General features: G+C 46.1%; 1 protein-coding gene across 1 annotated transcript; it reads left to right on the forward strand.

The window, feature by feature from the left end:
* Positions 1-544: 544 nt before the first annotated feature.
* Positions 545-2,368, forward strand: LOC141991360 (uncharacterized). The gene is made up of 2 exons (XM_074959655.1): positions 545-1,247; positions 1,827-2,368. The coding sequence occupies exons 1-2, from the start codon at positions 665-667 to the stop codon at positions 2,366-2,368; spliced, it is 1,125 nt and encodes a 374-aa protein (XP_074815756.1). The 5' UTR covers positions 545-664.
* The last annotated feature ends 14,089 nt before the right edge of the window (positions 2,369-16,457 follow it).

Here is a 16,457-nt window from a genome sequence, read left to right on the forward strand (position 1 = left end):
AAAGCGATTAGTGATCTTGGGTGCCTCTGGTTTTGGGTGTCCAATTTAAGGCCTGCTTTTTAGGTGCTCAGCAGCCAAGATCAGCCTCAACCCCTCTCAGGACAGAATCATTCAAATACTTATGCACCCAGTGGCACTACTGACAGCTGCAGAGCTATCCAGTTTAACTGTAACCTGTACCCTGATAATTTAGGCTCTGATTAGGCAAGGTACTTAAGAACGTGCCTAACTTTACACAAGCCAGTAGTTCCATTGAAGTAATGTGCTTAAAGTTAGACATATGTTTAAGTACCATGCTGAGAGACTAAGCCCTGGTCTACACTAGGACTTTAGGTCGAATTTAGCAGCATTAAATCGATGTAAACCTGCACCCGTCCACACGATGAAGCCCTTTATTTCGACTTAAAGGGCTCTTAAAATCGATTTCCTTACTCCACCCCTGACAAGTGGATTAGCGCTTAAATCGGCCTTGCCGGGTCGAATTTGGGGTACTGTGGACACAATTCGACGGTATTGGCCTCCGGGAGCTATCCCAGAGTGCTCCATTTTGACCGCTCTGGACAGCACTCTCAACTCAGATGCACTGGCCAGGTAGACAGGAAAAGAACCGCGAACTTTTGAATCTCATTTCCTGTTTGGCCAGCGTGGCAAGCTGCAGGTGACCATGCAGAGCTCATCAGCAGAGGTGACCATGATGGAGTCTCAGAATCGCAAAAGAGCTCCAGCATGGACCGAACGGGAGGTACGGGATCTGATCGCTGTATGGGGAGAGGAATCCGTGCTATCAGAACTCCGTTCCAGTTTTCGAAATGCCAAAACCTTTGTCAAGATCTCCCAGGGCATGAAGGACAGAGGCCATAACAGGGACCCGAAGCAGTGCCGCGTGAAACTGAAGGAGCTGAGGCAAGCCTACCAGAAAACCAGAGAGGCGAACGGCCGCTCCGGGTCAGAGCCCCAAACATGCCGCTTCTATGATGAGCTGCATGCCATTTTAGGGGGTTCAGCCACCACTACCCCAGCCGTGTTGTTTGACTCCTTCAATGGAGATGGAGGCAATACGGAAGCAGGTTTTGGGGACGAAGAAGATGATGATGATGACGAGGTTGTAGATAGCTCACAGCAAGCAAGCGGAGAAACCGGTTTTCCCGACAGCCAGGAACTGTTTCTCACCCTGGACCTGGAGCCAGTACCCCCTGAACCCACCCAAGGCTGCCTCCTGGACCCAGCAGGCGGAGAAGGGACCTCCGGTGAGTGTACCTTTTAAAATACTATACATGGTTTAAAAGCAAGCATGTGAAAGGATTACTTTGCCCTGGCATTCGCGGCTCTCCTGGATATACTCCCAAAGCCTTTGCAAAAGGTTTCTGGGGAGGGCAGACTTATTGCGTCCTTCATGGTAGGACACTTTACCACTCCAGGCCAGTAACACGTACTCGGGAATCATTGTACAACAAAGCATTGCAGTGTATGTTTGCTGGCGTTCAAGCAACATCCGTTCGTGTGTTATCCTCAGGAGAGTGAGATATAATCCATGGTCACCTGGTTGAAATAGGGTGCTTTTCTTCAGGGGACACTCAGAGGAGCCCATTCCTGCTGGGCTGTTTGCCTGCGGCTGAACAGAAATGTTCCCCGCTGTTAGCCACAGGGAGGGGGGAGGGTTGAGGGGGTAGCCACGCGGTGGGGGGAGGCAAAATGCGACCTTGTAACGAAAGCACATGTGCTATGTATGTAATGTTAACAGCAAGGTTTACCCTGAAAGAGTGTAGCCAGTGTTTTATAAAATGTGTCTTTTTAAATACCGCTGTCCCTTTTCTTTTCTCCACCAGCTGCATGTGTTTCAATGATCACAGGATCTTCTCCTTCCCAGAGGCTAGTGAAGATTAGAAAGAAAAAAAAACGCACTCGAGATGAAATGTTCTCCGAGCTCATGCTGTCCTCCCACACTGACAGAGCACAGACGAATGCGTGGAGGCAAATAATGTCAGACTGCAGGAAAGCACAAAATGACCAGGAGGAGAGGTGGCGGGCTGAAGAGAGTAAGTGGCGGGCTGAAGAGAGTAAGTGGCGGGCTGAAGAGAGGGCTGAAGCTCGAATGTGGCGACAGCGTGATGAGAGGAGGCAGGATTCAATGCTGAGGCTGCTGGAGGACCAAACCAGTATGCTCCAGTGTATGGTTGAGCTGCAGCAAAGGCAGCTGGAGCACAGACTGCCACTACAGCCCCTGTGTAACCAACCGCCCTCCTCCCCAAGTTCCATAGCCTCCACACCCAGACGCCCAAGAACGCGGTGGGGTGGCCACCGGCCAACCAGCCACTCCACCACAGAGGATTGCCCCAAAAAAAGAAGGCTGTCATTCAATAAATTTTAAAGTTGTAAACTTTTAAAGTGCTGTGTGGCATTTTCCTTCCCTCCTCCACCACCCCTCCTGGGCTACCTTGGTAGTCATCCCCCTATTTGTGTGATGAATGAATAAAGAATGCATGAATGTGAAGCAACAATGACTTTATTGCCTCCGCAAACGGTGATCAAAGGGAGGAGGGGAGGGTGGTTAGCTTACAAGGAAGTAGAGTGAACCAAGGGGCGGGGGGTTTCATCAAGGAGAAACAAACAGAACTTTCACACCGTAGCCTGGCCAGTCATGAAACTGGTTTTCAAAGCCTCTCTGATGCGTACCGCACCCTCCTGTGCTCTTCTAACCGCCCTGGTGTCTGGCTGCGCGTAACCAGCAGCCAGGCGATTTGCCTCAACCTCCCACCCCGCCATAAACGTCTCCCCATTACTCTCACAGATATTGTGGAGCACACAGCAAGCAGTAATAACAGCGGGAATATTGGTTTCGCTGAGGTCTAAGCGAGTCAGTAAACTGCGCCAGCGCGCCTTTAAACGTCCAAATGCACATTCTACCACCATTCTGCACTTGCTCAGCCTGTAGTTGAACAGCTCCTGACTGCTGTCCAGGCTGCCTGTGTACGGCTTCATGAGCCATGGCATTAAGGGGTAGGCTGGGTCCCCAAGGATACATATAGGCATTTCAACATCACCAACAGTTATTTTCTGGTCTGGGAATAAAGTCCCTTCTTGAAGCTTTTGAAACAGACCAGAGTTCCTGAAGATGCGAGCGTCATGTACCTTTCCCGGCCATCCCACGTTGATGTTGGTGAAACGTCCCTTGTGATCCACCAGAGCTTGCAGCACTATTGAAAAGTACCCCTTGCGGTTTATGTACTCGCCGGCTTGGTGCTCCGGTGCCAAGATAGGGATATGGGTTCCGTCTATGGCCCCACCACAGTTAGGGAATCCCATTGCAGCAAAGCCATCCACTATGACCTGCACATTTCCCAAGGTCACTACCCTTGATATCAGCAGATCTTTGATTGCGTGGGCTACTTGCATCACAGCAGCCCCCACAGTAGATTTGCCCACTCCAAATTGATTCCCAACTGACCGGTAGCTGTCTGGCGTTGCAAGCTTCCACAGGGCTATCGCCACTCGCTTCTCAACTGTGAGGGCTGCTCTCATCTTGGTATTCATGCGCTTCAGGGCAGGGGAAAGCAAGTCACAAAGTTCCATGAAAGTGCCCTTACGCATGCGAAAGTTTCGCAGCCACTGGGAATCGTCCCAGACCTGCAACACTATGCGGTCCCACCAGTCTGTACTTGTTTCCCGAGCCCAGAATCGGCGTTCCACAGCATGAACCTGCCCCATTAGCACCATTATGCATGCATTGGCAGGGCCCATGCTTTCAGAGAAATCTGTGTCCATGTCCTGATCACTCACGTGACCGCGCTGACGTCGCCTCCTCGCCCGGTAGCGCTTTGCCAGGTTCTGGTGCTGCATATACTGCTGGATAATGCGTGTGGTGTTTAATGTGCTCCTAATTGCCAAAGTGAGCTGAGCGGACTGCATGCTTGCCTTGGTATGGCGTCCGCACAGAAAAAAGGCGCGGAATGATTGTCTGCCGTTGCTCTGACGGAGGGAGGGGCGACTGACGACACGGCTTACAGGGTTGGCTTCAGGAGGCTAAAATCCACAAAGGGGGTGGCTTTACATCAAGGAGTAGATCAGGCAGGACTTCACGGAGGGTTCCAATAAGAAATGGTGCACCTAAGTTATTGTTCTTATTGGAACAAGAAGGTTAGCCTGGCCTCTGATTGATACATGGCTAGATCTACCTCGCAGCACCTTCTCTGTGAGTGACTGCAGTGTGACCTAGAGGAATGAGTCCCCTAGACAGGGGAGGAGGCAAATGAGTACAAAACAAATCTGGTCTATTTCTTGTTTTGATCCACTCCATCTATCTTTTACATCTTTGGCTGGCAGCAGACGGTGCAGGACTGCAAGCCATCCACATCTCATGGCTGCTCGGCAGAAGATGGTACAGTACGACTGCTAGCCATCCTCATCTCTTGCCTGCCTGGCAGAAGATGGCACAGTACGATTGCTAGCCATCGTCATCTCTTGCCTGCCCGGCAGAAGATGGTACAATACGACTGCTAGCCATCGTCATCTCTTGCCTGCCCGGCAGAAGATGGTACAATACGACTGCTAGCAATCCGTATTGCCTGCCTGCTCACCATTAGACGGTTCAATACGACTGACTGCAGGACTAAAGAGAATGACCTGGTCAAGTCACTAAAAATTTAGTCCCTGCGCCCATGTCTGCCCAGGCGCTCCTGATCGACCTCACACAGGCGACCAGGAACACCTCGGACATGACGAGGACGGCTACCAGTCGTACTGTACCGTCTGCTGCCAGAAGGCAATGGGTTGCTGCTACTGTGTAGCAATGCCGTACCGCGTCTGCCAGCACCCAGGAGACATACGGTGACGGTTACCTGAGCGGGCTCCATGCTTGCGGTGGTATGGCGTCCGCACAGGTAACTCAGGAAAAAAGGCGCGAAACAATTGTCTGCCCTTGCCTTCACGGAGGGAGGGAGGGAACGGGGGCCGGACAATATGTACCCAGAACCACCCGCGACAATGTTTTAGCCCAATCAGAGTGCTCCATTGTGACTGCTCTGGACAGCACTCTCAACTCAGATGCACGATTGTTTGCCGTTGCTCTGACGCAGGGAGGGGCGACTGAGGACACGGCTTACAGGGTTGACTTCACGGAGGGTTCCAATAAGAAATGGTGCACCTAAGTTATTGTTCTTATTGGAACAAGGAGGTTAGCCTGGCCTCTGATTGATACATGGCTAGATCTACCTCGCTGCACCTTCTCTGTGAGTGACTGCAGTGTGACCTAGAGGAATGATTCCCCTAGACAGGGGAGGAGGCAAATGAGTACAAAACAAATCTGGTCTATTTCTTGTTTTGATCCACTCCATCTATCTTTTACATCTTTGGCTGGCAGCAGACGGTGCAGAAGGACATATTGCCTGCCTGCTCACCATAAGACGGTTCAATAGGACTGACTGCCGGACTAAAGAGAATGACCTGGTCAAGTCACTAAAAATTTAGTCCCTGCGCCCATGTCTGCCCAGGCGCTCCTGATCGACCTCACACAGGCGACCAGGAGTACCTCGGACATGACGAGGACGGCTACCAGTCGTATTGTACCGTCTGCTGCCACAAGACAATGGGTTGCTGCTACTGTGTAGCAATGCCGTGCCGCGTCTGCCAGCACCCAGGAGACATACGGTGACGGTTACCTGAGCGGGCTCCATGCTTGCGGTGGTATGGCGTCCGCACAGGTAACTCAGGAAAAAAGGCGCGAAACAATTGTCTGCCCTTGCTTTCACGGAGGGAGGGAGGGAAGGGGGGGACTGACGATATGTACCCAGAACCACCCGCGACAATGTTTCAGCCCCATCAGGCATTGGGATCTCAACCCAGAATTCCAATGGGCAGCGGAGACTGCGGGAACTGTGGGATAGCTACCCACAGTGCAACGCTCCGGAAGTCGACTCTAGCCTCGGTACTGTGGAAGCACTCCGCCGAGTTAATGCACTTAATGCACTTCTGTGGGGACACACACACTCGAATATATAAAACCGATTTCTAAAAAACTGACTTCTATAAATTCGACCTTATTCCGTAGTGTAGACATACCCTAAGGGAGTTAGTTTTTAAAAGATTTGCTATTACTACATAGTAATGGTTACGTAGAACACTACAGTGTCATTGAAGGGCCATATACAAGTGGACAAAGTACTAGAGAATAGTATATACAATGAAGGTTGTGCGATGGCAGCAGGCACTAGATCTGTGATCTCGTAGATCTCGCCCATCTCTTATTTCTATAAATTTATGCATAATATTTACCCAACTTTGTTACTATTATTTATTATTTGTATTACAGTAGGATGGACCTGGGTCATGGAGCTCGGTCCCATTGTGCTATGTGCTGTACAAACACAGAACAAAAAGACAGTCTCTGCCCTAAGGAATTCCCAATCTAAGTATAAGACAAAAATGTGGATACAGACAGACAGGGGGCCACAAGGAAACGATGCATCAATTACCCTCCTTTAATTCTTTACTAATCAAGTCCCTTATTAGCTGCTCCATTATCTTCCCTGAGATCAATGTCAGGCTGACAGACCTCTAATTAGCTGAGTCATCCTGTTTATCCTTTTTAAAAATTGGCATAACATTACCTTTCATCCAGTCTTCTGGAGCTTCCCCAGTGCTCCAAGTCTTATTGAAAATCAAGATTAATGGTCTACAAAGCTCTTCAGCCAACTCTTTAAAAACTCTTGGATGCAAGTTATCTGGAGCTCTGATTTAAACATGTCTAACTTTAGTAGCTCCTGTTTAACATGTTCCAGAGATACTCATGTAATGGAAAGAGTATTACCATCACTATATGATGAGACTAAATAATCTGTTTTTCCCCCAAGTGCAGAACAGAAATATTTATTGAACACTTTTGCATTTTCTGGATTATTAATAATTCTACCATTTCCATCTAGTAGTGGACCAATACCATTGTCAGGATTGTTTTTCTTCCTAATGTATTTTAAAACCTCCCTTTTATTGTCCTTATCTCTGCTAGCCATAGATTTCTTCTTGTGTTCCTTTGCTTCCCTTATCAATTTCATGCAATTTCTGATTTATGTTCATGACTAGCAACTTCTCCCTTCTTCCTTTTGTTATATTTTTTGTAGCTGCCTTCACTTCCCCTCTAAACCTGATCAGCTTTTAACCAGAACGGCTTCTTCCTCAGTTGTGGGATTTGGCCTTTTTGGGTATCTAATAGGATGCTCTTAAATTATTCCCAATTATCATTCATGCTATGCAGGAAGAAACCGTAAGATTTAGACCCAGTCTGCATGTGAGGATCTAGAGAGAGGTTTGAGTCAAAGATGACACCCGGCCAGGGCTGTGCCTAGCTATTCTGGGGCCCTACGCAGCCCCCCTGTGGGGGGGGGGCAGGCCTCTGCAGGGGGAGGAGCTGGCCCCAGGCCACCGTGGGAGGGGGGACCCAGGCCTCCATGGGGGATCAGACACATTCATTATATAGAGCAGGTTTTTCTCAAACTGTGGGCAGTGTCTGCAAGGGCCCAGAACTCTTCTTTGTCCTTTGTATTTACCACCTCGAAAAGAAGAAAGTGCCAATGGCTGCTTAGGATTTTGGACCTCCTGTGCACCTGTCCTGGCTCCACTTGCAGTCTCTCCTTGACACCCAGCCAGGGTGCAGGGAGTGAGCAGGGATTCCACTGCAGGGACTCTGCCTGGACATTGGAGGCATCGCTCTGGTGCTCATACTGCCCAGCATGTGTGGTGGGTGAGTAATGGCAGTAGCGATGGGTAACCATGGGGCCTTGCCAACAGGGGTCATGAATGCAGGGATGGCCACTCAGGCAGAGAAAACCTAGTGGTGGGGATGGGCTGGTGGGGGGTGGGGTCTTCAAGGGGAACAGACTGGGGGCGTGGGGGAATGACCAAATAGTGGGATGGGCTGGGGATGAGGCAGCTCCCCTTAAAGGCCTGTTACTTTATAACCCCATTCAGCCACCCTCCCCAGCATGTGCCCCCCTATGGAACCCTGCTCCCCTGGGGGAGGGATTTCTTGGTCACCCTCCAGCTCCAGTTTGGCTCAGTCTCTCCACACCTGGCTAAACTCAGCATAGAGACAAGCTCATCCAGCCTTGTGGGACCTGTGCAGGTAAGTCTTCTACAGCCGGATATACCTTAGTTGTCTAGTGCTTCATTAACAGCTGACCTGTAGGAAAACTGTGTGCTCAGGACATGGGGAAGTGGGGCCTGAGCCCATCTGCTTTGATAAAAATGGGGCTGAATGGTCAAGATTTTGGGGCACCCTGACATAGAAGGACTGAAAAATAAAAAAAATACATATATGTTTGAACCATTGGAGTAATTCTAGGAAGTCTCACAGAAGGAGCACGTGGGGAGAATGATCTGGAGGAGGAAGGAGTAGGCATATAGCACACTGACATCAGGAGTGTGTTACATGCATGGGGGCACTGTGCAAGAAAGCAGAAAGAGACAAGCCCAGGGAAAAGATACTGTAGTGAGAGGACATAAACACTATAACCACAACACAGACGCAAAAAATTGTTAAGGCATGAAGTGTTGCAGCATTGCTAATGCCATGTATTTAAAAATCAGAAGTCAGGACCCCAAAATCACAAGATTGACTTAAAAATCATGACATTTTAAAAAATAATAAATGTTGGGCTCTTTTTATTTGCCTTTTAGTTTCTGAGCTCTCACAAGGACCCTGTTTTCAAGTCTTTCTCCACAGCCATGAGGGCTAGAAACTTCTTTCTTTCTAAAATGAAAGCTGAAATTTGCTTCTCTTGACTCCAGCAGCTGGTATGTTCAGAAAAACACCCAATATTGTGAGACCCACAATAAGATCACAAGAGCTGGCAATACTGTGTTGACAGAGCATTTGATCTGCTGCCTAACTGGAACATATCCTGTTCAGAAAGCATATTGCTTCGGCATTACTTATCTGTGCTGGAGGTTCCGGGTCCCTTTGAGCAACAACTTGTGCCATCTGTTTCCCTCCGTGTTGTGCAACAGAGGGGAGCGTGCTCCTGAAGATCACAGACTGAGATCAGAGGGCCTGTCTCTCCTCTCAGCGAGGCCAGTTTTACGCCTCTGGACATCAATTAAAATTGGTTGCGCCCAATTTACAGCAGCATAAATGGAAAGAGAACCAAGCTCAATATTTTTGGAACATATCAGGTAAGTGTTAAGTTTCCAGGGGAGAGTCACAATAAATAAAACAACAACATGAAGTGTCTTTATTCTAACTCTAGACAGTTTAGAAAGTTTAATAGTACAGGACAATATGTTCTTAAGTGCAAATCTAGCGAACACCATGGGATCCCAAGGATTATTGTGTGCCTATATTGATTTTGAATGGCATGCTTTACTGTTCTGTGATTTTGTTTTTTCATATCCTACTGCATAATCGTGCGTAGCGACTGAAAACAAAGCCATCAATTTGAGCAAAAATATTGGACCAGGTCAGCGGCTGGGGTAAACTGACCTAACTCCACCTGAGGATCTTTCCCAGCATCTGTAGTTGTACCACAGATGTTTTTAATCCAGTTCAACAAATACGTGCATTGCTGCATATAAAGCTCTATTCAGTGCAATGGCAGCGATAGATGTGGTGGTATTTGTTCACTGGGTACTAACATTCAGAACAAACATTTGTATTTTTTTAAATAATTTCTTCATGGAGGGCCAGGCAGCAGCACTGGTGTCTGAGCTCTGTAAAAAAATAGAAAGGCTTGGGCTAGACATGAGCGTGTTTTCTAATTGGAATAGTAGAAAGCTCCCCCCACTCTTAGCTTCCAGACCTTTGTAGTATTTTTCATTCAAAGAATGAAAGCAAGCATGCAAAGTATTCCATTTAGGAATATTCACTTTGTTCTAACTTTCTGACCCTCACTGATGCCATCTTGGGTGTAAATTGCTGGTATGAAACACAAATCGCAGACTTTGAAGGGAATATTTTAAAGTATGTAATTAAAAATGACTGTGGATTTTCTCTCAACAGAGGATCTTTGATGCACCTGTTCTCTCTCTCTTAGGGATAATCCCATTCTAATCCTTTTTTAAAATTTCACCTGCCTTTAAAAGTCTGCTGCTGCCCTTTTTGAAGGATGAACCTGTTTTTCTAGTGATAATTACAATGACCATCTGTCAATGGCAGACATTTCACTCCATGCAATAATGATAATATTAAGATGAAAAAAAGAATTGGTTTGGGTTGCTGTGACATCTATTTCCATGTTTTTCTATGAATTAGTATTAATACAGTGATAGAATATTATTACTGCTACTATTATTTTGGAATAAACATCACTCTAATGATTTACCAACATCAATTTGTGACAGACGTGTGGTGACTGCTAAAGGGCTCAGAAATTCCCTTGACCTTTAAGTGCATGGCCTGATCATGCTCCCATTATTATGTGTATTGCAAGAGCATCTAGTCATACACCAGGACCCCACTGATGCTCCCTACCCCAAAGAACTGATCTGTGCATGTAGGAGACCCTGCATATGTGGCCCATACCACTTCAGTACAGAAAGTGGAGGGGAGTGACCTCAGCTGACTCTACGGCAGGTTGAAAGCATTGTTATTGTTTGCTAAGAACAATAGCCAGGATAATAATTTATTTTCTGGGACTTGTTTACACTGTAGCTGCTGCCTTTCCATTTCCAAATTGATCAATGTATTTATTTTATGTTTCTGTTTCCAACAAGAGGTTCTGAGCATGTATACAAAAACTTACTGTCTAGACACAGTGTTCATTGGCAATGTCCCACTAAATGAACTCAGGCCTGGATCCTCAAATCCCATTGATTTCATCGCAGCTAGGCCGCTCAGTACCTTTGAGGATCTGGGTCTCAACCTCCATCCCACACCCTTCATTGTTAGCATCATCTTTTGCTGACATCCAGTTGTGCTTACCCCTGTACTGAACATGGATGACACGTGATGCTCTGGCTCATAGAACTTCCAGACTATGGCCCTTAACCTGACTGTTGCTGCATGTTTAGGAGACCCCTGTGCACACATGAAGTCCCATTTGATCTCAGTGTGGGTCCATACAGACACAGGGATCCACTAGCACAGAGTGGATTGCCGGATTGGGGTCTTAATAATCACCCCCCTTCCCGCAAGACATTGAGGGCCAAATCATGACTCTAGTGACGTTGATGGCAAAATGCCTATTGATTATAATGGGACCAGCAGCAGATGAAACTTATACTGTGCCTTAAATGACAACAGACTTGGGCTCTGACAGACCAGTGGAGGAAATGTATTCCAGAGTCAAGGGGCTTCCACGGAGGGCATCCTGTCCATGGGCCCCAGGCATTCAAACCTAGAGACTATTATTATTAGCAGTGCCACAACTGATGTCTAGAGTCATAGTGGTACATAGAGAGAGTGGGAATTTCCAAGATACTCAGGACCAAGCTGGCCCTTTAACTCTGTGCAACGCAGCCCACATTAAATCTTGATGACACTGTCTGTTCTACTAACATTACCCCTGCTGTAGTGGTTTACTTATGGAAGAAAGACATTATTAATCAGCTCTTTCCCTTGTTAATATGGAAAGGCTGCTGAACATAAGGTAGGAACAAACAGTAAATCTATGATTTATTTAGAGTTAATAAGAGGTATAGAGAGGTAACGTTTGTACAAGTTTACACCAGTGCTGTCTTCTCTTTTTTTCAAAAAAGCACAGATAAAATCCAAATGTTTTCCACCTCTAGCCAGGGGAACACGTAAAAGAGCAGCACTATTATCATTTACTTTTCTTCTAAAAGGTATTCAATTTCTTCCAAAACCTTTAGAGATAAATTTCCAACTTGGCCTCTAAAGCTGAACCCCCACATTTTGCACAGGCAGCCATTTGGCAGAAGAGTTAGCAAGTGGGATTTTAAAGATCCCTTTGGAAATTTGCCATTGAAAGTTGCTCATTAACACATACACCTTAAGCCTTATCTACACTGGAACTTTGCCCCAAATCCAGCAATTGATTGCCACCCACTAATGTGGCTCATTTCCACTTGTGCCAACACACAAGTGTCAACAAGGGAAGGCAGGATTTGCACTGATGGAATTTATCCTGGTAGCAGGCAGGAATAAATTCACGAGGACTAATCACAGGTTTCCTTGTTGACACTTGGGGGTTTCCCTCATGCGGTTACATCAGTGGCTGAAATTCCCAGTGTAGACAAGACTTGAGTAATACTGTACAGAGGGCCAGCACAGGCCAATTCAATCTTGCTTAAGCCCTCAAAATATAACTTAAGTGGTGTATAAGCCCTCTGCACAGCAGTGAATTTCATCTATAGATGACAGAACAACTGTTCTGTTACCTGATACTCCTGAAACTTTATTTTATTGGCACACCATGGTTTTCCTTTGTGGTTTCTTGTATCCTTACTTTTTTAGGACCCTACAAGCTCACATCAATGCTATTTTCTCTTTTCTTTAATGCTCAAAATGTCACTCATGGGCATTTCTGGGTAAAGTGAATCAGTCTCTTCACCTGGGATACTTGGTGAGATCAGGAAACTTCTTTTGCAAGCTGTTTTCTGATTCCACCTAAAAAAGAAAAGCAAAGTTTTACTAAAGAATTTAAAGGGAATTTGGGGGATTTTTAGAACGTCATGCAATAATGGGTTTTGACTGCCTGATCCAAAACTCAATGAAGTCTTTGTTGATTTCAGTGGGCTTTAGATCAGATACAGTTGCCAATGACTCATTCAAAATGATATAGGAGTACTTTCATTTTCTTTTCTCTCTGGGGCAAATGCAGCCTGGGCAGAAGTGGGCGCAACTTTACACCCTATCTGGTCCTATGTCACGAGACGATCTGTAACTTCCACAAAAGCATTTCACTCTAGCGCATGTGATTTACATTCTTCTCTCACCGTAGGAATGTCAGTGCTTTCAAAAATAACTTACAAGCACATAAAGCCCTGGAAAATTAAGTTTGCCTTCCCCCCCACGATCCATCAGCTGTCCTCTACTCTGCCACAACACTGACCTCAGCCCATTGTCTGGAGGAAACTTCTTTTCAGTGAGTGACAGGTAATTCATTCTCCATCATGACTCATTCCTGGGCATTTTGAAGAGCAGAGAAAGATCACCCCCGTACTCCAAATTGTTACAATGCACACAGTGGAGAGTGTTAATGTAATGCAAATTATTATCCTCTCAATGCTGGGTGAACTTGAACTGCAGCCCCAGAGGTGCATGGACAGGTCTTTTTCACCTAAACCCACGGGTCTTTTGGATTTTTTGCTTGTAATGTTGATGGGGTCTGTTCCTGCAGCCCTTACTCGTGAGATTAGTCCTCACTTGGGTGAGTAGTCCTGGCATCTGGCCGAGTCTGCTAGCCCGAGGTAGGTGATTGACATGAAACTCCGAGTGGTTTGCTTTCATTATGTTTCATACAAGCCTGAGTTAGTGGCACACCTGCAGTGAATTGAGTTGTCCTGCAAGAGTAATTAGTCTTTCCTCTGTTTAATTGCGAGGTGTATGAGAAATAATTGCCCCTAAGAAATAGTTTCAAAGTACCCCCCTCCTCATACTGACACGTTCAGCCATCCAATACTGTTTGTGGCACAGATGAATTTGATGCTGGGCTACATTACTGGAGTTTTCATCCTGTTATAGTTGTACATGAAACCTTAAATTGTTCTTGGTTTGTGTGATTTGTGTACAGTTCAAAACTGACTTGGACCCAGGGGTTGTCTCCAAAAAACAGAAGTGGAGCCCATAAATGTTGGTTGTCATGTCAACTCTGAAACTGTGTTGTCTCAAATCGTGATACAGCTGACGTCTTTGTGAATGGCCAGCTGGGAACTTAAGTTCAACAGGGACAAACACTGAGATTTTGATCCACATCCCCCCAGGACTTTCCTTCTCCATCCCTCCCTCACCATGGAGAACACCACCATCCTCCCAGTTACTCAGGTGTCATCTTGGAAATGGCACTTTACCCACACATCCAACCCACATCCAAGTCTTGCCCCTTCGTCCTGCGTAACATTTCTCAGACTTAGCCTTGCCTGTATGGACTGCCAAGGCTCTTGTTCAGGCCTTTGTCCTGTTCCCCTTAACTACTGCAGTCCCTTATTTAGCCTTGTAACCAGCCGCTTTGCTCCCCTCAGGTCCATTCCAAATGTTGTTATTACATTCAGCTTCCCAGCTCTTTGTACTGACCACCTCACCCCACACTGCGTGTTCCCTCATTCATTCTGCTTTCAAGGCCTTCTGCATTTTGCCCCACCCAACCTATATCTACTAGCTTATTGAGATACCAATCTCTGCCTTCACTCTGCCAGAGAGGGCAGCTTCAATTGCCCACCTGTCCACTTCTCCCTCTAACACTCCTGCACATGGGGGAAACTCCCCTGCAGTATTGGTAAAGTATTGCAACCTCAGTATGTTTTAAATCCCTCCTTGAAACTTACCTCTGTTGTGATGCCCCAAAACCCACTTCTGTCTGGCACAGGTAAAGCATGTGTCAAACTGACCTCTGCTTTTATGATAAATTCTTTTTATGACCACCTCATTCACTTAACCCCTCCACCCCCATTTGTCTTGTTTTTGTTCTGACACCTAGATTGTACTCTCTCTGGACTCAGGTACAGTTATCTTTATTACTAGTCCTCCCATGCTTTGCACCCTTCGGCCCTGATCCTTGATTGGAGTTGATAGGCACTATTGAAATATAGATAAACAACAATGTGCCTCTTTCCATCCTTAAAGGGAAAGCACAACTGAGGCCTCATGCTGTAATGCACCAGCAGGGGAGAGGTACATCTTTTCTGTGGATGGATTAGCTGCTGCATATTCCAGACAGGTCTGGGTGGCTCTGATGGGATCAGCTATCTTTTTAGGTAGATAGAATGACACATCAAAAGTCTTGAGATCATGTCCCTGGTGGGATGGGCCAAATGGAGGATCTAGTTCTCTGGCCACTGAAATGTGAATTTTACACCACTCTTAGGAATACATTGATTGATCCACTGTCTAAAAACAAGTCTAGGCTGGCAGATAAAGAGAAGGTCATTTGGAATTATAAGTGCAGAAAGAACCCAGACCATTTTCAGCAAGCAATTTTGCACACAGTGTACTTGAGTTCTTATATCAAGCCCAATCACCGTGGCATCCATGTATCTAAGGGCCAAATTATACCATCAGATTTACACCTACTACTCACACTAATTCTAATGGGAGCAGAATTCATTCCTTAGCAGGCAGAGAAGAAAGAAAAAACACACACTGTATCCAGCACTACCTTAGAGCTAGTCCAGTTGCCTTACTCATCTGAGCTGTCCCACTGAAGACAAGGGATCTGCTCGGGTGAGTAAGATAAGCCAGCGTTAGCTCTGAATTTGCCCCCTTAAAATATGGTTGGGCATTCATAAATTTTTAAGTAACACTTTCTTCCAAACTATAGCAATACCTGAAACCTCTTGCAATGGATTTTTGAATTTTTATTGCAATGTAGAATAGTTTTCCTGCTTTATGTACCGTCCTGTGCATGATGTATTGAGGTTTTGCATATAGTATAGTATCTATATATAATAATATAATATAGATACTGAGTGGTACAAGGTGTAACTGGTCCACGCTTCACTCTAACCTTCCATGGGCTTCAATGGATCCAAATAAACAATTTCAGTGGATTCTCAGGGAGCACCAGCAACAGATAAGTGGACTGAAGAGCCAATAGCAAAGGGGTTATTAAAAGAGGCATTCCTGGAGGCTTTACAATGCACAAGTAAATCATTTGGAACACAATTAGGTGTGTTTAGAGGAAAGTGTGGAAGGAATGGCTTACTCCCCAGAGGTGGATAATCATTTCCTGAGCCTTTTCTGATTTTGACTACCTGACCACCCCAACTGACTTCATATCAAATCACCTCCTGCTCCCCGTGTTTTGATACAGGGACTCTGGTTGGAGTTCCATGACGACTGAGTCTCTGTGCCAACCCCATAAAACCAAGATTCCTTTATGACTGTAAAGGAGGAGCTTGGAGCCCTGGTGACTGCAGCATTGTGTCAACTGCTGCTACAATGATTAACCCAGCTATTTTTTTGTACAGTACTAGGCCTGAAACCACACCCCTTACACACACACACACACAGAGTGGTTTTAAAGGGACAACTCGTATGAGTAAGAGCTAGAGGCCTGGACCTTTATACAGTACAATAGAGTTTGTACAATGCTTCCTGATCCCTGGGGAAAAGGGAGTACAGCATACTGTTAGGATTTGTAATTACTGTATTAATGACTATGCTTTCACTCTTATTCAGTATGTTTCACCTTCAAAGCATTTACAACCTTTAAGTAACTAATCCTCACAATAGCTTGCGAGGTATGGAATTATTATTCTGCCCAATTTACAGATGGAGAAACTGAGGCAGAAACATGAAATGACTCACTGCAGGACAAAGAGGGAGTCAGCATCAAGGGGCCACATTAATCTTT

The sequence above is a fragment of the Natator depressus genome, chromosome 7, assembly GCF_965152275.1.
Source record: "Natator depressus isolate rNatDep1 chromosome 7, rNatDep2.hap1, whole genome shotgun sequence".
NCBI lineage: Eukaryota > Metazoa > Chordata > Testudines > Cheloniidae > Natator > Natator depressus.